At 39.4% G+C, this 23,878-nt stretch overlaps 1 protein-coding gene across 1 annotated transcript; it reads left to right on the forward strand.

The window, feature by feature from the left end:
• Nucleotides 1-49: 49 nt before the first annotated feature.
• Fyttd1 (forty-two-three domain containing 1) lies at nt 50-23,281 on the forward strand. The gene is made up of 9 exons (XM_052740342.1): nt 50-269; nt 5,169-5,297; nt 7,518-7,666; nt 11,141-11,253; nt 14,687-14,783; nt 15,189-15,250; nt 17,393-17,467; nt 18,168-18,294; nt 20,918-23,281. The coding sequence occupies exons 1-9, from the start codon at nt 167-169 to the stop codon at nt 21,014-21,016; spliced, it is 954 nt and encodes a 317-aa protein (XP_052596302.1). The 5' UTR covers nt 50-166; the 3' UTR covers nt 21,017-23,281.
• Nucleotides 23,282-23,878: the final 597 nt, after the last annotated feature.

Genomic DNA, 23,878 nt, shown 5'->3' on the forward strand with positions numbered 1-23,878 from the left:
CTCGGTAGCCCCCTCTCCCCTCCCGCTGCCGTGGGTGGGAGGGTGAGGACGCAGGCGGCGCGCGTGCGCGCTCCGCGCTGCAGCTAGTCTGCGTGCGTGAGTGGGAGGCGGAGGGCCTGCGACTCTGGCCTTCCCGGCTGACTGCTCCGACGCCGCATCGCCAGTCATGAACCGGTTCGGCGCCCGGTTGGTGGGAGCCGCGGCGACCCCGCCGCTGCCGCCGAAAGCCCGCAGCAATGAGAACCTGGACAAAATCGATATGTCCCTGGGTGAGGGGCCGGGGCGGCCGCGGTCGCGGTGGGGGGAGGGGGCGGGAGTCGCGGTGGGGGGAAGGGGCGGTTGGCCGCGGTTGCCGGTCGGGTTTGGTCGCGCGTGGGCGGGACCGGTGGGGACCCCCGAGGTGGGGCGGGAGACACCCCCGCGTGCCCACCCCGCGCGGGGTAGGGAGGGGCGGTGGCGAGGACCGGTCGGGCCGCGCGGCCCCGCAGGGTCGGCGGGTGCTGTCCTTTTCCCACGCGGGACGCGGTCTCTCGGGCCACGGTTTCCCTTGGGCGTGTTGTGCGCACCCCTCGGCCTTTTCCTTACGACGGGTCTTCAGACCCGGCTAGGGCTGCGACCGGCTAAAGCCGGCGGCTGCGAGAAGGGTTTGCCTGGCGTGACTGCCCAGACAGGCGCCGGGAACCGGCGATTTCCAACCGGCGGCCCCCCCTGGGAACGCCGGGGTTTGGGGACGCGGTCCCGGAACGGGGCGCTCTGAGCATCGTTAAGCGAGCACCGTATTGCCGTGTTGGATCAGGTGTTTACTGAAGCATGTTCCCTAGCCGGGTTTCAAAGTTAGCCAGTTGGGGGCGGGGAGGGAGAGATGTACGCAGATTGCTGATCTGTCAGGTAGAAGGAAAGGGGTCCAGCACACATAAAAAGGATGCCCGTGGTGGCTGCTGATTATGTGGGTTTTTTTTTTTTTAAAAGCATGATGACTGGTTTTTATTTTCGTAAAAAATTCAGATCCAACACTACGAAGGCTGTTTGTTTGGCTTAGCAGGTACAAAAGTAATTACATTTTTTTGTAGAACCAAGTTATGGCATTGGATGAAGTCAGTGCTGCCTGTTTTTTTTTTTTTTAACTCTTTATGGGTCTTTTCTCTCCACCACCACCCCTCTTTGATATATTAAAAAAATAAAATAAAATACCTTACTACCGAATTCAGGTGTGACCTTTTTTCTGAGGATGGTATTTAGGGTAATACTGTGCCTGGAAACATTCTTTTGCTTGCTAGTTCTTTACATTCGTGTTATCTCTTCTGTTAATTTGGAAAGTTTTTGATACGCAGTTGAGAACTCTTTCTTGGTTTCTAGGGTTGCCTCAAGTCAGAACCTAATGTTTGAATTAGAAAATTAATAGGAATATGTTTGGCCTCTAGTCTGACGCCACTGCTGATCAGTAATGAACTCCAAAAAAAATGAGGATAGCTTTGGAGCGAAAGCCATGAATCCGTATAACAAAGGTTGGATGCTTACAGGCTGCTAGGCAATGGACTAAACATTTAATATACATTTAATTTCCTAATAACCTCACAAGCGTTGTGCTCCTAGTGATAGGTAATCTAGAGCCATACTATTTCAGGGGACCCTGCTTCTGACACTTCTAACCTCGTGACTATGGACAAATTACTTGTTAGTGCTTGTCTTAAAAGGTGGTGGTGGGGGCTAGAGAGATCGCTCCGTGGTTAACAGCATATTCTGTTCTTGCGGAGACCCAAAGTTCGGTTCTCAGCACTGACTTTTGGCAGCTTGGCTCACAACTTCCTGTAACTCCAGTTGCAGGGATCCCATTCTCTCTTTTGGTATCCATAGATCCCGTGCTTACATGCACAAACGCACAATCATACACACATAATTAAAAATAAAAGTCTAAGAAAGGTGATAGTAATTACCTAGAGATAGCTGGTTCTCTCCTGCCATTGGTTCACCAGGCTTTTGCCCACTGAGCCATCTTGTGTTTTTAGTGTGTGGATGTGCTGTAGGTGCTCTGTGTGTGGATGCCAGAAGTTGGCATCTGGTGTCGTCTTCAGTCTCTGTCTACCTTTATGAGGCAGGGTCTCTTACTGAGCCTGAAGCGCATCCATCTGCCTAACCTGGCTGGCCAGCATGTATCAGGGGTCCCATGTCTACTTCCGCACTGCTGGGATTACAGACATGTGTCACAGCGCTCAACTTTGTATGCGGGTGCTGGGGGTCTGAATTCAAGTCTTCATGGTTGTTCGGTAAGCATTTTACCGACTGAGCCACCCCCCAGCCCCTTTTGTGTGGAGTTTGTTTGATAGTTAGGACATCAATTAAAGAGGGCTGATTCTTTAAGTAGAAAAAAGGTGCTGTGAAGAGCTGAGACACAGCTGTCTTTCCTCAAGAGTCCGTCAGTCTGCCAGGTGCTTTTCTTTTAGTGAGAATCTTAGAGACTTGTGATGAAGAGATGGTTTGTCTTACAGGTCTGCAGAACTTTGAGAGTATGTAGCTGGGTTTGATGAGACACACCTTTAATCCCTTCAGAGAAGCTGAGGCAGGCAGATCTCTGAGTTAGAGCCCAGCCTAGTCTATATAGCAAGTTCCAGGCCAGCCAGGGCTGCATAGTGAGACACTCCCTCCCCCTCCAAAAAAAAACTAGTTTTCTTTCTTTTTCTTTTCTTTTTTTTTTTTTTTTTTTTTTTTTTGGTGGCTCTACTGGATTTATATATGAGAACTTATGTAGAGTATCTACTAAGTTAACTAGTAACTGACATTGGCTCAGTTTCTTAATTTAAAAATTAATATTGTGACCCTTTTTTCATAGGATTGTTGTGAGGATAATTGAATACACTATAATTATCTCAGAGACACACGTACAGTGCCCTGGAAGAAATGTTTCCTTTTGTTAAAAAAATGATTTATGTGTATGAGTGTTTTGCCTACAGATGTCTGTGCACCACGTGAGTGCCTGGTGCCTGTGGGAACCAGAAGAGGCCGTCAGATCCTCTGGAACTTGAGTTGTAGCCTATTATAAGCTGCCATGTGATCTCTGGGAATTAAACCAGGGTTTTCTGGAAGAGCAGCAGCAAGTGCTCTTAACTGCTGACCCATTCTCCAGCCCCAGAAGAAACTTTATAAAGTAGTTCATTGTAATGGATCTTTTTCTTCTAGTACTTACCCTGTATACTCATTGGGTAAGAGAGGCCATTTTCTCATTTCATATCAGAAGATTTTGTCTGAGGACTTAGATAATAAAATGTTTTTCTATTTTTAATTTTTAGTTGTAGCAAGAATTGTGTTATACACCAGTAATCTAGCATTCAGCACTCTGGAAGATGAGGCAAGAGGATCATGAGTTTGAGGCTAACCTGGGCCACAAGTGAGACCTTGTCTCAAATTAATTTCAGCTATATTTACGTTGTATGTGCTCTGTGTAAAAATTGTCCTGGTATGCTGAGCAATGTGGCACATGCCTCTAATCCCAGCACTTGGAGTTAGAGTGAGATAAGTTCCAAGCCAGTCTGGTCTATGAGTTCAAGGACAGCCAGGGATATGTAGTGGGACCTTGTCTCAAAAACAACAACAAAATTACACTAGTAGTCAAAACCAACACCTTTTTTGCCCTAATCTCCTGACCAGATTCATTGTTTGGGTATATTCTCAAAGCTTTGAGGTTGTAGATGTCTACTGAAAAGTAAATAGTCACCTATTAAGGGAAAACAATGTTTCCTGTTTTCCTCTTAATGAGAATTTAATAAGTTCATATATATATATAGCTGATATTTATGAAACCTTTTGTTTTAAACCTAATGTTAGGGTTTAAATTAGTGTCTCCCAAAAGGCTCCTATGTTGAAGGCTTAGTTCCCCAGCTGGTGGAGCTACTGAGAAGAGATTGAGTCACGAAGGCAATGATGCCCTAGCTGGATTAGACATTGATAAGTTCATAACTGGGTTATTTAGGAAGGGCATGGAGGGGAAAGTTGACTGCCTCCTGACATCCAGGAAAAGGAGAAGAAGGCCCTGCCCTTCAAAGGAACACTGTCAGTAACCTGATTCCCCCTATGGTAATAAACTTGGGCCATTAGGCCTGGAGGTAGGTTCCTTTATTTATGGAGCCCTCTCCCTGGCACCAGATAGTTTTGAATGAGTATATTGTTGGCTTCTGGTAACCTTTGGCACTTAACAAATAAGAATTTGAAATACCTTTAGTTTTCTCATCTTTACATTGTTCACTCTGGTATTAACACAGTGTAGTGTTTATGAATTTTTCTGAGGTGGTTTTGGAAATAATGAAGCTTACAAAATTAGAGAGGTCAGAATAGAAAGAAGTAATTATGAATGACTTTGCTAGAGAAGAACAGAACCATAATACCATACCTTTATGATGATACTTGTTAATTTTGCTTGCTATTTGCATGCCTATTTTCATAAATAATTTAAACTGTTGAGAATGGGGTTTGTCTTAAACTTTGTTTCCTTTATGGTAGACTTACACATGTATTAATTGCATAAAGTGTACACCCAATAAATGTTTTCTGAATTCAGGTGAATGTAGAAATTTTGTCTTTTGAGGTCTTTGTTGCTGTTTTTGAGTTGGTTGGTTGTGTCTTTTTGAGAACCTATGCCTACCTCTAACTCAATATGTAGTCAAAGCTGGCCTTTGAACTCTGATCCTCCGGCCTCGACCTCCTTTTGCTAAGATTACAGGCATGTGCCACCATGCCCAACAGCAAGAGTATACATTTTGTTGTTGTTTGTAGTACTGGGATTTGAACCCAAGGCCTTATATGTTCTAGGCAAACGCTCCTACTGAGCTGAATCTACCTGCTGTCTGTCTCCTCGGCAGAACTTATTAGTTGGTAGATCCGCTTTTGTCTATTGATTGGAACTTTACTAGAGAAAGTTTTCTCAAGCATTTCATCAGGTAGAATGGCTGATTGAAGCTTAGGATGAGGGAAGAGGATTGGGGTCTAGGTAGCCTAAGCTATATAGTAATTTCAAAACCAGCCTTGGCTACATACTAAGGCTGTCTGAAAAAGCTAAGATAATAATAATGGGGACTAAGTCTAGGGATATAGGAGAAATCTATTGACTATAAAATGAGACTGAACAATTTATTCATTGTGTTAAAATGAAAATAATTATGGCATTACCTCTTTTGTAGATGATATTATCAAACTGAATAGAAAGGAAGGAAAGAAGCAAAATTTTCCAAGACTAAATAGAAGACTTCAGCAAAGTGGTTCCCGGCAGTTCAGGATGAGAGTGCGGTGGGGGATCCAGCAGAATTCTGGTAAGTTGTAAAATGCTGTGATTTATGGATTCAGAGTGTAATATGTTCAGCATAGACTTAAAACCTGGAAGGAATACACCAGTACCACGTTGTGATTTTTATTTACTCTCGGATTTTTTTTTTTAGTTCTTTAAACTTGTCAAAAAAAATTATTTCCTAAAATAGCTGATAATTGATTGATCCTTAAAACACTAAGTTGTTTAAAAGTAATCTCAGTTTATAGATAGTTTAAATTAGATTGAGAGTTTAGAATTGCCAGTGATTATATATGGCATCAGATCCTGTTTCCCTTCCCCAGTGACAGTCTGATGGATAACTGACTGACTCCAGCTTGAACTTGTTCAGTGAAAGAGCATGCTGCACCACATGATAGCGTACTCTATTGTGAGACAGCTCTATTTACTAGAGAATTCTCAGTTTGAATTAAAGCATGTCTACCTAAGTATAACAGGAAGCAAACTCACTTTGCAGAGGAGAATCCTTTACTATGTAGAGACTGCTGTTCTACCAAAAATATTACCTGCAAATTTATGTATTTAGTTAGTTAGGGGCAGAGTCTCAATGCTTAGCCATGGCTAGCTCTGTAGACCAGGCTGGCCTCCAAATCACAGAAACCGCCTGCCCCTGCTTCCAAGTACTGAGATTAAAGGTGTGCATCACCTTGCCCAACTTTCCTCCAGACTCTTTATCTTATCATCCAAGAACTGGGATTAAAGGTGTGTGCCACCTCCACCCAGTGACTGTAGCATATTTAAAGTAATATAATAAAAAGATAACAAAAACATGGAATAATATTCATTGTTTTAGAATATTATTTTAAGGTGTGTTACTTCTGTTTATGTTGCATTTGTTTAACTCTGTGAAGCTGTGTTACTGTCTAAAACACCTGACTGGTCTAATAAAGAGCTGAACAGCCAATAGTGAGGCAGGAGAAAAGATAGGTGGGGTGGCAGGCAGAGAGGATAAATAGAAGGAGAAATCTGGGAGGTAAAAGAAGGAGCCAGAGAAGGAGGAGGACTCCAGGGGCCAGCCACCCAGCTATACAGCAAGCCATGGAGTAAGAGTAAGATTTACAGAAGTTAGAGAACTGGAAAATCCCAGAGGCAAAAGATAGATGCGATAAGTTAAGGAAAGCTGGCTAGCAACAAGCCAAGCTAAGGCCAGACATTTAAAAGTAATAATAAGCTTCCATTTGTAATTTATTTGGGAGCTGGGTGGTGGACCCCCAATAGCCAAAGAACAAAGAATAAGAAAACAAACAACAATTCATAGTGTAGTATTAATGTAGCCTATAAAATATTACACCAGAGTATGAATTTAGTTGATGTGAAAAGTTGATTCAGCTCACCTTTTAAATACTTAACTAATACAGAATGCTTATTTACCATGTGATAATACTTTTAGAGTTAACTTAAATATAGTTGAAACTAAAAGTATGTTTTTAGAATATCTGCAACAAGCTTTTTCTATTTAGGCTATTTTGTTCTTTGATAATTTCATATATGTATAGAATGGGCATTTTTTTAATCATTAGAAAAAAGTTTATAAATTAGAAAGTTGTTTAACAGAAAAGCAGACTCAGTAATGTTACATACCACAGAATTTAAAGTAAGTTCATCGGCGCTAGTGAAGATTTCAGCAAAAGCAGTTTACCTAGAGTGAGGCTAAAAGTAAAGAAGCCAGACTGGAACTGGGAGACAGAGCTAGTGACTCAAGTGTCGATCAACACTATAGTGTAGATCAACAACTCAAAGCATGTCCTAAGGGGTTTGATTTCAACACGCATATTCAGTGTATTACCATGTCAGCATACAATACACAGTCATCAATGAAACACTACGTACCATCCCAGCGTAGAATTAGTAACCACTGCTGAACATGATAGCACACATCTGTAATCCTAGACTCTGGAGGCAAAAGCAGGAAGATTGCTGTGAAGTCAAGGCCAACCCCATCTTCATAGTGTTTTCAAGACCAGCCGGACTGTGTAGTGAGACCCTGTTTCAAAAACAAATTAGTAGCTACTGTGTTGCACAAGTCGGGTTAGATTGTCCTATTTAGAAATTAATGTTAGGGGTTGGAGATGTATCTTAGTAGAGTGTTTACATAGTAAGGCTGTGAGTTTGATCCCCATCACCACATATACCCTGTTTCAGAAGTAAGCTATCTGTTCAGTTTTGCAGTTGCATTCCTAATTTTTAATATCCTTTCCTCCTGTAGGTTTTGGTAAAACTAGTGTGAGCCGTAGAGGAAGAGTATTGCCTGGAAAGAGACGTCCTTATGGAGTTATCACTGGCCTTGCAGCTAGGAAGGCAACTGGAATTCGAAAAGGAATTAGTCCTATGAATCGTCCACCTCTAAGTGACAAGGTAGGATGATGGCCTACTCCTGAGCCAGATACCATTTTCCTTTATTTATATGTGTGTGTGAGTGTCACGCACTTATTATTAGTGAATTTTAAGATAAGGTTTTATTCTGTAGCCTTTGCTGGCCTACAGAACTTGCTGTGCCGACCAGGCTGGCCTTGAACTCACAGAAGTCTGCCTACCTCTGCCTCCCAAGTGCTGGGATTAAAGGCGTGCATCACCACTGCCCAGCCCAGCCCTGATTTTTAATTTATCTTTTTAAATCAGGATCTCATGTAGCCAAGGCCAACCTTGGATTCCTACCTCCACCTTCCATGAATTACAGTCGTGTTCCTTCATGGCCATGCTCCTCTGATTTTTATATTTACTATAATTTATTTGGTTTGGTTTATTTATTTTTGGGACAGAGTCTTTCTGTTATGTAGCCCTAGCTGTACTGGACTCAGTATATAAACCAGGCTAGCCTCAGAGTCACAAAGATTGGCCTGCCTCTGCCTTCCAAGTGCTAGGATTAAAGTTTGTGCTGCCATTTGCAGAAGATTTTAATTTTTTAGATGAAGTACTTTGGGATTTACGTAAACATTTTAATAACTAAGTAAAAATCTTTATCATTCATAAATACACCTCATTCTCAAATGCAGTTGTCCTTCTATATCTGTGGGAATTGGTTCCAGAATACTTCTTTGATACCAAGATCTTCACATGGCTCAAAGTCAGTGTAGTATTTACATATAAAATATGCCCATTCTCCTGTGGACTTCATTCTTCAGTTACCCGTAATTCCTGTTACAATATAAGTACTGTATAAATAGTTGTTTTATTTTATTTATTATGTATTTAAGAAACAGTGACAAGAAAAATCCATATATACATTTAGTAAACTTAGTTTCTGTCTCCTGATTTTGAGGAGCGGGGGGAGTTGAACTCACTTTTTATCCAAAAATGACTTAGCAGCTTGATCCCTCTCCTGCCTTTACTTACTGAGGGAGGCTTGGATTATAGGATTTCACCTCCCTACCTGGCATAAGTAAACTTAAAAATTAACTTATAACAAATAATTATATCGTGCCAGGTACTTTTTAGAGAAAAATTATGTTTCACAGAGGAGCCCTTCACATTTATCTATAAAATGTTTTTTAGTGTTATCACTTAAGATAATAAAGAAGCTTAGATTAGGGACTAGAGAGATTGTTCCTGGGATATGAGAACATGCTGCTCTTGCATGTTCTTGAGTTTAGTTCCCAGCACCTATGTCAGGAAGCTTATGATCACATGTAACTCCAGCTCCAGGGCCTCCAACAGCTTCTTCTGGCCTCTGCAGGCACCTGCATGCATATGTACATACCCAACCAGACACAATATGCATAAGTAAAATGCTTAGAATAGGCACGATCTTGTCTGATTGTATGGATTTTTTATGTTCTTGATAGGTTTTTTCCCTTGTTTTTACATTTCCTTCTTTTCTAAATCTCTTAAGAACCAAAGAGGGGGTGCCGGGGAGATGGCTCAGGATGGCACTTGCTGTGTAAGCGTGTGGACCTCAGTTCAATCCATATAAACAACCTGTCATTTGAGAACTGGAGAGATTGAGCGGATCCCTGGGGCTTGCTGGCCACCTAGTCAGTCTATCTGGAATTCTATCTGAAAGGAGTGCTTCCCTATTCAGTGAGGTTCTTTCTCAAATAATAAAGTGGAAAGTTATTGAAAAAGATATCCTGAGGTCGACCTCTGTCCTCCACACACACATGAACACATATGCATGTGCATCCACACACATGCATACCACACACATAAGGTGTGTAAAACAGAAATAGAGGCCGGGCGGTGGTGGTGCACGCCTTTAATCCCAGCACTCGGGAGGCAGAGCCAGGCGGATCTCTGTGAATTCGAGGCCAGCCTGGGCTACAAAGTGAGTTCCAGGAAAGGCGCAAAGCTACACAGAGAAACCCTGTCTCGAAAAACCTAAAAAAAAAAAAAACAGAAATAGAGCCAACTCTGATTGCATCATAATCCTAGCACTTAGAAGATGGAAATTGGAGGATTGTAGATCTGAGGCTAGCTTGGGTTATATAGTATAACTCTGTCTCAGGAAAACAAATAGGCTGGGTGTGGTGGTATATACCTTAAATCTCAGCACTCAGGAGGCATAGACAGGTGGATCTCTGTGAGTTACGTAGTGGGTACCAGGATAGCCAGGGAAATGTAGGGAGACTGTGTCTAAAAAAAAAAGAGAAAGAGAAAGAAAACAATGAATTAAGTCCAAGTTAAATATTCAAGAAAATATTTAAATACTGTTTTTTTTTAAACTATTGTCAGTGGATGTTTATTAAGTACTTCTCATGCTTAAAGCAATAGGAAAATGTAGATAATGTATAAGAAATAGTCCATACAGCCGGGCGATGGTGGCGCACGCCTTTAATCCCAGCACTCGGGAGGCAGAGCCAGGCGGATCTCTGTGAGTTCGAGGCCAGCCTGGGCTACCAAGTGAGTTCCAGGAAAAGGCGCAAAGCTACACAGAGAAACCCTGTCTCGAAAAACCAAAAAAAAAAAAAAAAAGAAATAGTCCATACAGTTAAAGAGTTTGGAAACATCTTCAAAGAAATATGGAAGCTTGAATTAGGATTTTATGATGAATATAATTTACATATGTGGAGAGAAAAAAAGACATTTCACATTTGATTTTTATTAAATCTCACCCCCAATCAATTATACTCTACTTCTTTGTTAGTAAAATATCTTTTTCACATACTTTTTTGGAAATTAGCCTTTATTCCTTTACATACTGTGTTAGTCAGCTTTTTAGTGTTGTAGATAATTAAGGAGTAAGGTTTCTTTTGGCCTCACTTTTAGGGTTTGTGGGTTCTACTGCTGGGAGTTGAGGAGGAGCAGAGCACGTAGCTTTGGGCCTGTGGTGAAGTAGGTCATGGCAGGAGACTGTAGTGGTACAGAATGTTCGTCTCATGGCCAGAAATCAGCGAAAGATGAGCGGGTAGGGTTGTCAGAGTTACCCCAGTGACCTAAGAACTTTCTCAGTGTGTCTCAGATTCTTTTCTTAAGTGCTAGAGTAATATTTCTCCATCACCCATTCACCTTCCCACCCAGTAACTTAGGTATTTCTGTATTTTAAGTATAATATGATTGTCATCTTTTCAGTCATTTACAAAATTTTCAAATTATTTTAGTTTCTCCACCTTCCTATTGTATTCAGGTAGTTTTAGGGTTCTGTCATTGCGAGTTAGAAAATGTTAGTCAGTCTTGGTAGTGCACACCTTTAATCCCAGCACTTGGGAGACAGAGGCAGTTGGATTTCTGTTTAGTTCAAAGCCAACCTGGTCTACATAGTGAGTTCAAGGACAGCCAGGGCTATATAGAAACCTCATCTTGAAAAAAACAAAAAGTAACAACAAATGTTTTTATTGTAGTAAGGTATATAACAGATGACAGTCTTCTTAACACACTTGTCTTCCCTTCTAAAAGAATATAGAGAGATATTTTCCGGCATTAAAAAGGAAGACAAGCCTTCTGAGACAAAATGAAGTACAAAGGAAACCAGTTGCAGTTCTCAAGAGAGCCAACCAGTTAAACAGAAAGTAAGTACTCAAGTAGAAGAGAAGACTGGTTTATCTGGAGTATCTGTGCATAAATAGCTGATGAAAACCACTTAAGGATGGAAGGGTTTGTTTTAGGTTGTAGTTCATCATGGCAGGGGAGGGATGGCAGCAAGCACAGGTTAGTGACAGTGTCCTCAGACATGAAACAGATGGGTGAGTGCTTGTGCTCAGCTCACTTTCCTTTTTCTACAGTTTGGGTCTCCAACCCATGGAATGTGTCTTAGTTACTTTTCTGTTGCTGTGATAAGACACCATGACCAAGGCATCTTATAGAAGAAACAGGTTTTTTGGGACTTAAGATTTCAGAGTCCATGACCATCATGGCAGGGGAGCATGGCGGCAGGCAGATGTGGCTCTGGAGCAGTAGTAGCTGAGAGCTTACATCTTGATCCATGAGGAGGCCTTTGCCTCTTTCTCTTTAGAAGGAGAGCACTGGGAATTGAATGAGTCTTTTGAAACTTCAAAACCCACAGCTAGTGACACTCCCTCCTCCAACAAGGTCACACCTCCTAATCCTTCCCAAACAGTTCCACCAACTGGGAAACAAGCATTGAAATGTATGAGTCTCTGGGGACCATTCTCATTCAAAACCACCACAGAATGGTGTCCTCTTCCTTATGTTGGATGACTTTTCCCACTTCAGTTTGACCTAATCTAAATACTCACTTACAGTCATGTCCAGAGATTTCTTTCCATAATGATTATAAATCCTGCCAAGTTGCCAATCAAGATTAACTATCATAGTGTACAAAATACTTTGATAGATGTTCAGAAGAATAGATTTACAGTGATTGTTACTTGGTCATTTCAAAACAGTTACTTGGTGGGGTCTGGAGTGTGGCTCAGTGCACTTAGCTAGCATGTGGGAGGCCTAGGGTTCCATACCTAACATTGTGGGGGACAAAAAAATGTCTATCTGAAATCTAAGATGGAAGGCATTCCATAGTAACTTTATTTCTTAGACACAGTAATATTAAGGAACTTCATTAATACAAACTTTTTTAAAAGTATCACTTTTTAATTTTGTGTGTGTGTGTGTGTGTGTGTATACATGTTTACCACAGTGCGTGCGTGCGTGCGTGCGTGTGTGTGTACATGTTTACCACAGTGCATATGTGGAGGTCAGAGGACAGCTTGAGGGAACTGGTTCTTTCTTTCTCCCATGTGGGTTGCAAGGACCCAGCTTGGGTCTCAGGCTTGGTGGCAAGTACCTTTACCTGCCCAGCATCTTTCTGGACTTCACTCCACTTCCTTACCTCCTTTAACATATAAACTGCAATTGTCAAGTAATCATTCTGGTGAAAATCTTAGCCCTTGGATCATAGTTATTCACAATTGGAAATTCTGAAAGCTGAATTGATTTTTTTTTTCGCCTTGACTCTTAAAACACTGAAACATAATATGGGTTACTTTGGGGATAGCCAAGCTAGAAAGTTACGTATTTGTGGGTTTTGTCTGTTTTTATTTTTCCTTTTTTTTTTAATCTGTATCCCTATAACCATGTAGACCAAACTGTCATCAAATTTGTAAGGATCCTTCTGCCCCTGCCTTGCAAGTGCTGGGATTCAGGCATATACCACCATCCTAGGATGCATAGATAATTCTTAAATTTAGACTACTTTTACACTAAATTTAAGATCACTTAAAAAAAAATTCCTAAAAATTTTGGATTGTTAAAGATGTTATGTTCTCTGTAAAGAATGAAGTAGCTGGGCGGTGGTGGCGCACGCCTTTAATCCCAGCACTCGGGAGGCAGAGCCAGGTGGATCTCTGTGAGTTCGAGGCTAGCCTGGGCTACCAAGTGAGTTCCAGGAAAGGCGCAAAGCTGCACAGAGAAATTCATTATTTGAATTTCAGGTGCTGTTATCTCCTCTCATAGAATACAATGTATGATAAAGACTTCAATTTGGACTGAAGTCTTTCTATACGTGCAGCCATCAAATTGCAGTTTTACCTAATGGCCGTTTTCGGAAGTCATTTGGTGGTATCTTTTGTGAAAGGGAGTCCTTTGCAAATAAGGATCTGTCGTTTATATAAGGTGTCTGTGTTAATTGTGCTAGCTTGAAAAATTTTGCATTTGAAGCTCTGAAGATTGGAAGTGAGATTTAGGTAGCCTTTTAAGTACTTGATTATGTAGTAGGTAATTATGAAATTTTTTTTCGTATTAAAGTGGTAAAAAAACCAAGTCAAATATAATTGTGTTCCATATATGAAAGAATTAAAAAGTAGAAGTGTAACTTGAAAAATTATTATGTGTGTGCATGCCGCAGAGCTGTGTGTAGGTTAGAGGACAATTTTGAGGAGATGGTCTTTTCCTTTTGCCTTAAGTAAGTTTAAGGGATCAAACTTGGGTTCTCAGGTTTGCACAGCAAGTATATTCTCCTGCTGCGGCCTCTTGATGGACCAGAAAGTATGGCTAATATATGCATTCATATATGTATGCACCTCTGGGTTTTATATATTCACGTTCCTTTTTCCTTGCCATATTGAGGATTGGCCCAGGGCCTGAGATACGCTAGGCAAGTGCTCTACCATTCAGTTTGTGGTAACATGCAAAGGGTTCTGAATGAAGATGGAAAGAAAGCAAGAACAATAGAGGGGTTTTTCCAAATCTTTTTTTGTGGTTTGTTTTATTTGTTTTTTCAAGACAAGGATTTTTTTTTTTTCTGTAGTCCTGGCTGTCCTGTAGCTCAGCTTTGTAGACCAGGCTGGCCTCAAACTCACAGATCCGCCTGCCTCTGCCTCCGAGTGCTGGGGATAAAGGTGTACTCCACCACTGCCAGGCTCCAAATCTTTTTTTTAAAGATGTATTTTTGTTTTTTGTGTGTGGTGTTTTGCCTCCATGTATGTCTGTGTATCATATGTCTGCAGTGCCCACAGAGGTCAGAAATCTCTGATGCTGGATCCCCTCGCACTGGAGTTAAGAAATGGTTGTGAGCCACCATGTGGGTGCTGGGAATTGAACCCAGGTCCCTTGGAAAGAGCATCCAGTGCTCTTAACTGTTGATCCCTCTCTCCAGCCACAAGTCTTTATTTGTGGTTTTCAGATTAGCTATGAATGTGTCTAGGTATAATTTTCTTTGAACTAATCTTGTAAATTGTAATTTAAAAAACAAATTTAGGGATAGTAAGTAATAGCACTAAAATGTAATTTTGTGAATGTCTTCAGAAGTTGTGAAATATTAGAGTAGAATATTTAGTAAATAGATTAGTTTAAAACCAAGTTGATAGGTGTTATACTGCAGAGAGAGATATTTGTAAGTCAAATTTAGCGACATAAGAAAGCAAATTGGAGTCTATATTACCTGCCATCAAATTTTAAGGTTATGAGTTTAACTGTTTTTGCTTATTCTTTCTCAAGGTATTTGAAAGCAAAGTGGCTGAGATTACTCATACATGTTTTCTGTTGCAGAAATAACATTCCACCTAATTTTACCAGGAGTGGAAATAAACTAAGTCATCAGAAAGATACTCGTCAGGCAACTTTTCTTTTCAGAAGAGGCCTGAAGGTATAAAAAGCCCTGCTTGTCCTTCCTTTATCACAGTGGATCTTTAGTGATCATAGGCGTGGCCTGTTGTTGAGAGGGAGAGTAGGCGTCAGTGTGAAAAATGAGGCATTAGGTCAGTTCTTCCTGCTGTGCATGTTGTTTCTATTTCCTGTCTTTTTCTTGCTTGTGTAGTGGCATCTTAGTATAATAATTCAGCTTACTTATTAACTAATAAACTTGGGTTTGCACTTGTTCTAATCCAGGGACCCCAACAGAGGGTGTTGCTAGTATGGAACAGGCCCTTTCTGGGCTGAGGCTCATCCTAAAGCTGGGTTGTAAAGTACATTGTGTATGATAGCCGATTGGCCTTAATCCTCTGTTTTCGATGAGATCTGCTGGGGTTTTTGTTGTTTTTTTCCCTTTTAGGTTCAGACCCAGTTGAACACGGAACAGCTGCTAGATGATGTGGTAGCAAAGAGAACTCGTCAGTAAGTTTCACCTTGTTTTTGTAAGATGTTTCTAAACTCATAAGATTGCCATCTGTCCCAGTGTGCAAGAAGTTAATGAAACCCAAAATGAAATTTCTACTGCAGTAGGTAAATGGAACCCAAGACCTCACATGTGCTAGATAATCACTTCTTTAGTCCCCAGACAGTTCAGGTTTTCAGAGGTCCGTTTATTACTGAGTTACTAAACTAATTCTTCACTATTTATTTGATTTAAATGGTATAGATTTTCCTTCTTTCTCCTTCCTTTCTTCTGCTCCCCCCCTCTTTTTCTTTCTCTGCACCTTCTTTTATACAAATGAACCTGTTTAGGGAATGACTATAATAAAATCCCATGGAGCTTTTAGAAAATTTATAAAACTTAAAAAAAAACAGGGCTGGAGAGATGGCTCAGAGGTTAAGAGCACTGGCTGCTGTTCCAGAGGTCCTGAGTTCAATTCCCAGCAACCACATGGTGGCTCACAACCATCTGTAATGAGATCTGGAGCCCTCTTCTGGCACGCAGGAAGAAGAGTGTATACATAATAAATAAATCTTTAAAAAAAAAAAAAACAGAATTTTTTTCTCCCTGATATCCTATAAAAGTCTTTTAAAAATCAGTTTCCGTCCATTATTCTTCCCAAGTGTGACTTGTATAGTGCTAAGTTATCGTTTAAACACTTCTATTTATTTTTTTAAGATTTATTTTTATGTGCATTGGTGTTTTGCCTACATGTACATCTGTGTGAGGATGCCAGATCCCCTAGAACTGGATTACAGACAGTTGTGAGCTGCCATGTGGGTGATGGGAATTGAACCCAGGTCCTCTAGAAGAGTAGCCAGTGCTTTTAACCACTGAGCCATCTCTCCAACCCCCTGAATTTTGGATTTTTTTTTAAGCAGTTATTTTTTGAAAAATAAAATGTAAAGGTGTTCATGGTCCAGATGTAATGATAAATACAGTGGAGTATCCTTTAGCACAAAAGACATGAACCTAAAACTACAGGAAGAAAATAATAATCAGAGCCTATGTGTACTTCTTCAATGAACATTTATGTAATAGTGATATTATATACTGTTTGTTCTTGCTGGGAGAGGGTCTTCTGTGACTGTGCATCTGACTTTAGCCTTGAACACCTGATCTTCTGTCTCCACCACTCAAGTGCTGCAAGGTGTGTGCCAGTGTGCCTGGCACTAGGTATCTGTCTGGAGCTTTGAAACCAAAACATAGATAAAGCAAAAGACAGTTAATTTGGGAAAAATAGAATGGAAGTATGCCAGATTTTGGCTAATATAAATAAATGTACAGATAGAGCTGACACTGTTGTGGCATTCAGCTGTAATCCCAGTGTTTAGAAGGCTGACACAGGAAGATTCACAAGTTCAAGACCAGCCTAGGCTACATAGTGAGACCCAGTGATGGTGAGGAGGAGGAGGAGGAGGAGTGGGGAATTCAAAGTGGGAGAAAAGGTGGAAAGAAGTAGAGAGGCTGTTTAACTTCCGTATAAGCAGACGGAATTTAGATGCCATTGGAAGAACTGGAGTTTTAAATTCCAGTGAAAAGTAAATGGAAAATACAACTATGAAAATAGTGGGAAGACCTTGTTCCAGCTGGGGAAGGTTTTTGTTTTGTGTTTGTGTTTGTCTAGGAAGAACTTTTTACATAAACATCTTGTTTAGTGAGCTAAAAGTAGCCAGCAGTCAATGAAAATAGGAAAGGTCAGAAATTCTACCTCTGGATTAGAAATGGTGAGCAGGAGCCTGGAATGAGAGACTGCCCAGTTTCATTAGATGCTCCTCTGCATTTAATTTTTTAAAATGTCTATATATTCAGTACATTGAAAAGTATCTAACAAATTCAGGTTTGCAGTTCTTACACCTGATTAGATCCTGGTGGGGTTCAGCATCTCTGAGTGTTCGTATGCGTGTGTGCGTGTGTGTGTGCTTGTGTGTGTGTGTGTGTGTGTGTAATCAAAAAATGAATGGCTGCTTTGAAAATGTATAGTTTAGAGCTGAGAGTTTATCTTGGTAATGGAACACTTGGTACACGAAGACAAATGGGCAGAGAGGCAAAATAAATATCATTCAGTGGGATACACTGTAAGATTTATAAGCTTCCGTTTTAAGAAAAAATTTCAAACCTAGGTGGCGTACTTCCACCACAAATGGAGGAATATTGACTGTATCCATTGACAACCCTGGAGCTGTACAGTGCCCGGTGTAAGTCTTTTTCTTCTTTCCTTTTTTTTCCTTCAGAAATTGTAACCTCTTGATATATAATAGGAAAATGAAAAGTACTGGACTTGTGCTCAGAGTATACTGTCTAAATCAGGATAAAATGAGATGCAAAGATAAAGAATATCTGTGACACTAATCAAGCCTTAAGTTCCAACACCTAGGAGGCTAAGACAAGAGGATTGCCATGAATTCTAAGACCAGGTTTAGATACATAGTGAGTTCAAGGTTATCGTGGACTAACCATTTCACTATATGTATTCCCTAAAAGCCATAGGTTAATTTATTTAAGGACGACAACTTAGAAGTCGCCAATTGTTTGAGTTGTTAAAGTGGGTAGATAGGGCTGGAGAGTTGACTTGCTATTCTTGCATAGGATCTGAGTTTAGTTCCCAGCACCCACAAGGCAGATCACATGGTCACTGCACATGTGCTGCATATGTGTACGTGGAGGCAAACACGCACACACATAAAATGGAAAAAACGTTTTAAAAATGTAGTTATACCTGGAAGGGTATTCTATGAACAGTACACATTTTGGTGATTAGTCACCCTTCAAGAGCCGTCACTTTATTTTACTGTTTGAGAGCATAATGTAATAGCCGTACTTTACTTGAACATGGGTAAAGAAATTCTGAGTACTTTTATCTGGTGAACTAATTAAAACTTTTTTTTTCTTTGCTAGAGCTCAGAAACCACGATTAACTCGTACTGCTGTACCCTCATTCTTGACAAAAAGAGAGCAGTCTGATGTTAAGAAGGTTCCTAAAGGCGTCCCTCTACAGTTTGACATAAATAGTGTAGGAAAACAGGTAAAAAAAAAAACAAAAACAAAACATTTTTTTTCTTGTATTTCTTTGGACCACTCACCGATAGCCTTCTGATAACCAAAAACACTTTATAGCAAATTAAAGAGGGTGGCCTAACCCCTTCCCCAATCCCTAGGCAATTGCCTATCTGATTTTTGTCTCATAGATTGCCTGCTTTGACATTTCATTTAAATCGGATCTTGTGATATATGATCTTGTTACTGACTTCTTACACTTCCATAATTTATTTAAAGTTTCATCCATATTAGCATTTTCTTTTATTATTTGAATAATGTTCATCAAATACACATGTCACATATTACGTATTCTTTAATTAGCTGGAAGTTTTTGTGTTCTTTGGCTACTATAAATCTGTTTTTTTCAGTCTTTATGTTAGCATGTTTTCATTTATTTATTTATTTTTGGTAGATGCCAATGGATGTATTTGATAGATTTTTAGTAGACTGTGTGCTAACTCCACATTTAACCTTTTTAGGAACTACCAAGAGAGGTGGCTGTGTTCTTTTATATTCCTACAGCATATATGGAGTTTCTAAACTTCTCCACATTCCTGTCACTGTTATCATCTGTCACTTTGAGTATAGTGACAAGTGAGTGTAAAGTGATAGCTCACTGGTTTTGACAGGTTGTGTGTTATTGTATTCTTTGATCTTTTTAAATTTACTTAACTTTGGGGAGATAGAGCAATGACTCCATGGTTAAGAGCACGGACTGCTCTGCTGTAGGTCCTGAGTTCAATTCCCAGCACCCACATGGCTTCTTACAACCATCTATAATGGGATCCTATGCCCTCTTCTGGTGTGCATATGTACATGCAAACAAAGTGCCCACAAACATAAAATACATAAATAAAAAATAAAGACACCTTGGTTGATCAGTTGCTTTTTGAAAAAATTACTGAACTGTATAGTCAATCTGTGGATTCTTTAGGGTTTTTTATATAAATACTTGTTCATTCTCTAAATTCTCTTCCAGTGTTTAAAGCCTTTTATTATTATTATTATTATTATTATTATTATTATTATTATTATTATTATTATGGCTAGCACATTGACTACAGTGTTGGATAGGCATTGTAAGGCTCGTGTGCTTGCCATGCTCCAAAGCCTGAGGAAGAACATTGACAGTTTGACCACGGGTGTAATATGTTAGCAGTCGTTACACACCTTCACAGCTAAGCTTGCCCACTTCTCCGAGTTTGAACTCAGAGTATAGCTTTGCCTTTTCCCCTTTCTTTTTTTTTCTCCAGGAACTGACCAGCCCTAAGCGTGCTTGCCCTGACACTTTTGCTCTGGCCTTCTCACTCTTTGCTCTGAAAGCACCCCATTCCTCTTCTAATCTGTTTTCAGGTCTCCATTGTTGACTTCCCATTTCCCTTCTCTGTCAGATGCTGGGAATTACAGCTTGCCTGCCTGTAGTATTTCCAACTCTGAGAAAATAGATCTCAAGTTAAAAAAAAATATATATATATATATGTATGTATGTATATCTATCTATATATACATACAGATATATGTATATAGATATATATTTTATATATCTACACACATGTAAAATACTGTTGGCTTTAAGTTTGTTGTAGATTCTCTTTATCAAATTGAGGGAACTCCCATCTTTCTAATTTGCTGAGAGCTTTTATCATGAATTTACGTTGAATTTCATCATATGCTTTTTTGGAAAACAATTTGACAGAGATAAGGTCCTGGTATTTAAGGTTAGAAGTATCGGGGAAAACTTGATTTTGTTTAATGAGAGAGTATGTGATTAGCATAGACAAAGTCCTTGATATAGTCTCTAATACCAGACATGGAAAAGAAGAGACAAATGTGTTCTAGTTTATTTTGATCTTTTTCTTAATTTCTTTTCTGTTTGGAAGCACGTTTAGTTGTTAACTCAAACCAGAGTTTTATTTGAATTTTTGTAGGGCACTCAGTTAAAAACTTTGTTCTGAAATACTCAGTAGTTCTATTATTTTTTTAAGTCACAGTCTCATACTATAGCCTGGCTGACTTTATACATGATTTTCTTCCTGCCTCAGCCTCTTGGGATATTAAGAGTAGGCCATCATTTCTGGATAAAATAACATTTTTATTGTTTGTTGTTTTTTGAGACAGAGTTCCACTGTATATCCTTGGCTAGCCTGGAATTTGGTGTAGATCAGGCTGGCTTCAAATTCATAGATCCACCTACCTTTGCTTTCTGAGTGCTGGAATCAAAGGTGTATGCCAACACCAGTTGAAGTAACTCTTTAGCAAAGGCATCACCAGAATTTGTAACAGTGTTTGCAGAGCCCCAAATTAATTCAGTTAGCAGTATCTTGGATGTATGTTATAGACCATAGTAATAGTAGTATGTGTGTGTTTATATAGTATGTAATGTAGGCATTATAGTTATGGGAAGATAAGGATTCTTGGCCTACCTAGTTTAAGTTCTAGAGCTACTGATAGGCAGCTCAATTATATATGCCTTATTTTTGTTAGAATTAAATTATACACACAATTCAAGATGCTAAGTATTGCTATTACTAATTACTATTAATATTTAAATCACATATAAAGGAAATGGTTTTTTACTGTCAAGTTAATTTTTCCCTCTTTTCCTGTAGACAGGAATGACTTTGAATGAACGATTTGGGATACTGAAAGAGCAAAGAGCCAGTCTCACATTCAACAAAGGAGGAAGCCGATTTGTAACTGTGGGATAGATCCACGTCAAAGGAACTCTTAAGTGTTGACTGTTTGAAAAGTTGAATTGCTTGAAGAGTTCATCAGAGAAGTTCAAGAAACTTTACTTCAGAATATTCACAAGCCTAAATAACTTTATTTTTGAAGGTTTTTTTTAATGTATAAATAATGCCCTGAAAGAATAACAGGGAATATACCTATCTGTTCATAAAGATTTCATGGTTGGCCCAAACAAAGCAATTCTTCTTTATTGACTTCTTAGATTCCTCATGAAGCAGAAGGAAGACAGAAAGATAGACCTTGATTATTTTTTTGAGTGTGCTGTGTAGGACCTCATCACTGTCGTCCGTTTTTAGACTCTGCTGTGGTTAGACTTGAGAAATCAGAGTACCCCTGTGCTGCTGTCACTTGCTGCTCATGAGCTGGGTACTAAGCACAGTTGCCGGCTTGTCATGAGGGGGGTTTAAACTGGGGTAGTTTCAGTCTGCCTCTCAAGATGTATGGAAATATTTAGAACTTGGCTCATTCTTCGGTTATTGTTAGATATTAACCCCCTGAGTTCTAAGCATTTAGTATTGAACTTTCAGTAAGAGTGTGGCTCTGAGGATTAGTCTCAGATCACACTGTGTCAGGGCTGGGAACACTTATTTACAAAGTTATCTGACAGGGCCTTGCAGGAGATGCCCGATACAAACCCTGATAGTTTGTCTTTAGTAAATGCAGAAGACATGAAAGGCAGTAGCAGATTGAAGGATTGGAAACAGTAAAAACATAAAAACCTGGGTCATAGTTACACTCTTTGGATTTTCGTGCCGTCTTGAGTCCCCTGTCCATAGATTCTTCTATACGTGATGCTTACAAGAATGTCACTTTTTGAAATGAATTGAATCTGTGGGTATTTTGACAATACACTTACTAGACATAAAGTCCTATGCTTCATATTCAAAAGTTTTTATTAAAAAAGCTTTTAGGCTTGTTAAGTTCAATAATTTACAACTCCCCACACAAAAATCTACTTGTATATGTCACAAAGAGAAAAAAAAAGAAAAATTATACTGAAGTTACACTTGACTGTACATGTTCAATGTATCTTGTATCACTCAAAGTTCAGGCATTCTAGAGAGAAAGGGTTTTTCTCTTGCTCTGGAGGTCTGCTGTGCCAAGATAGTTCTGAGAGTTCTCACGTCATCATAAACTACATCATAAACTACAGTAAAATGCCAAAACGCAGCGACATATTCCAGCTACGGGTTATCGAGAAGTCATTCTGAAGCTTGACCTTTTGTTTTGCTATGATTTCAGATCTCTGGATGTTTAAGTATCTCTGCTGTTCATTTTTCCTGTAAAACAAGACAAAGTACTCTGCTTTCTGCCCGTCTTCATTGCATCCTAGACTTGGTTGTCTTTGATGCTCCTTGAGTTTCTTACTGGCTTATGCTAGTCATGGGAAAATCAGCAACAATTTCGTGCGTATACCAAAGATCTAAATCTGATCCTCAGTGTCGGTTATTGCCAGTACTTCTACTTGATAAGGGAATTTTGGAAGCCAATCACAGAATTTGAAAATAAACTCTAGCTTCTCCTTAGCTGTGATGTTTTTCATTGAAGCCAAGGACTCATTATAAAACATTTTGCATATATGAATATTTATATTTGGTTCAGGAACAAAACATTTTAGAGTGGTTTGCTGGTAGCTTATTTTAAAGCAAAGGAAAAACAACTGAGCGTGAACACTATCTTTGGAACAATTTGTGAAAATACAGTATAAAAGTCTTTGTTTCCTGTTTTAAATATTCTTATACAGAGGTTTTAGTAATTCGTTTTTGGAAAATCTTAAAAATTGCCCAAATGTTGACACTAAGTACATTGGAAAACAGTATCTTTGGTATAGTAAATGTTTGCTCTTCATACATCTGTTTTTTCTTTCAAAGTAAATTTTGCCTTTGATACAACTAAGTTAAAACTCTTGTGTGCTAACATGTTGTATATAAACAAAACAATATGCTTTGTTGGAGGAAAATTTCCTTTCTTGGAATGTGGTTGTAGTCATCCTTGTTCAGTTTTTGAAGCCTTTTTTTTTTTTAATTTAAACAGGGTGCAACTTAAAATTTCCTTTGCATCAAGGTGTATGCAAAACATTGATGCAGTGCATCACAAAATGAAAGTTTGTATTTAATGAGGAGGTGCTTTACACTGTACTTTTTGGTGTTTTTTGGAAAAGTTACATTAGATTTATTCTGAAGCTGTTCATTTTTGACAAATAAAATGTAACAGGTTTCACATGAGTTATTCTGAGCTATAAAGATTTGAGTTGTGGTTTTTAGATTGTTCTCTGTTACAAAGCATTTTGTAGTGATTATATTTATGATTTCTAGGATTTGAAGTTAAGTCTACACTCTTGGTGTTCCTCTAACTACCTTTGGACCATTTCATGCATAGGTAACATGAGGTTCCAGCATAAGGTAACTGAGAGGAATTAAAGATAATCAAGTTGTTTGCAGCACAGAGCACAAAACTAAATGAGCCTTTAGAGATCATCTGTTTTAGCCCCCCCCTTTTTTTTTTTACATCTTAGCAGAGTGAGAACCAACATTTTCTAAGACTTAAATGGAGTGGTCATGTTTTGAGCCTCACATCTTATTATTCTCAGTGGACAATAAACTACTTCCCACATAGACGACAGTAGTTTTGTGGTATTTAACTTGTGAGATAACTAAGAATAGCCCTGTCTCAGCATTTGTGGCATGTTCAGTAAATCTGTTCTTCCAATGAGAATTCCTACTTTATTACTTTGATATTGAAGTTACTGAAGCTCATTAGGAAAGGCCAATGTTCCCAATGTATACCAGGAAGAAGATTGCTAATTCTAGACTCCATCACAC

Source organism: Peromyscus californicus, unplaced genomic scaffold (assembly GCF_007827085.1).
Source record: "Peromyscus californicus insignis strain IS unplaced genomic scaffold, ASM782708v3 Scaffold_16__1_contigs__length_79575227, whole genome shotgun sequence".
Lineage (NCBI taxonomy): Eukaryota > Metazoa > Chordata > Mammalia > Rodentia > Cricetidae > Peromyscus > Peromyscus californicus.

Bases quoted from the DNA above. Each gene is read 5' to 3' on its own strand.
- Fyttd1 (XM_052740342.1), top strand. From the start codon at position 167: ATGAACCGGTTCGGCGCCCGGTTGGTGGGAGCCGCGGCGACCCCGCCG. The intron at 7,667-11,140 runs GTAGGATGATGG...CCCTTCTAAAAG, and splicing joins GTCCACCTCTAAGTGACAAG to AATATAGAGAGATATTTTCC. The intron at 17,468-18,167 runs GTAAGTCTTTTT...TTTCTTTGCTAG, and splicing joins GGAGCTGTACAGTGCCCGGT to AGCTCAGAAACCACGATTAA.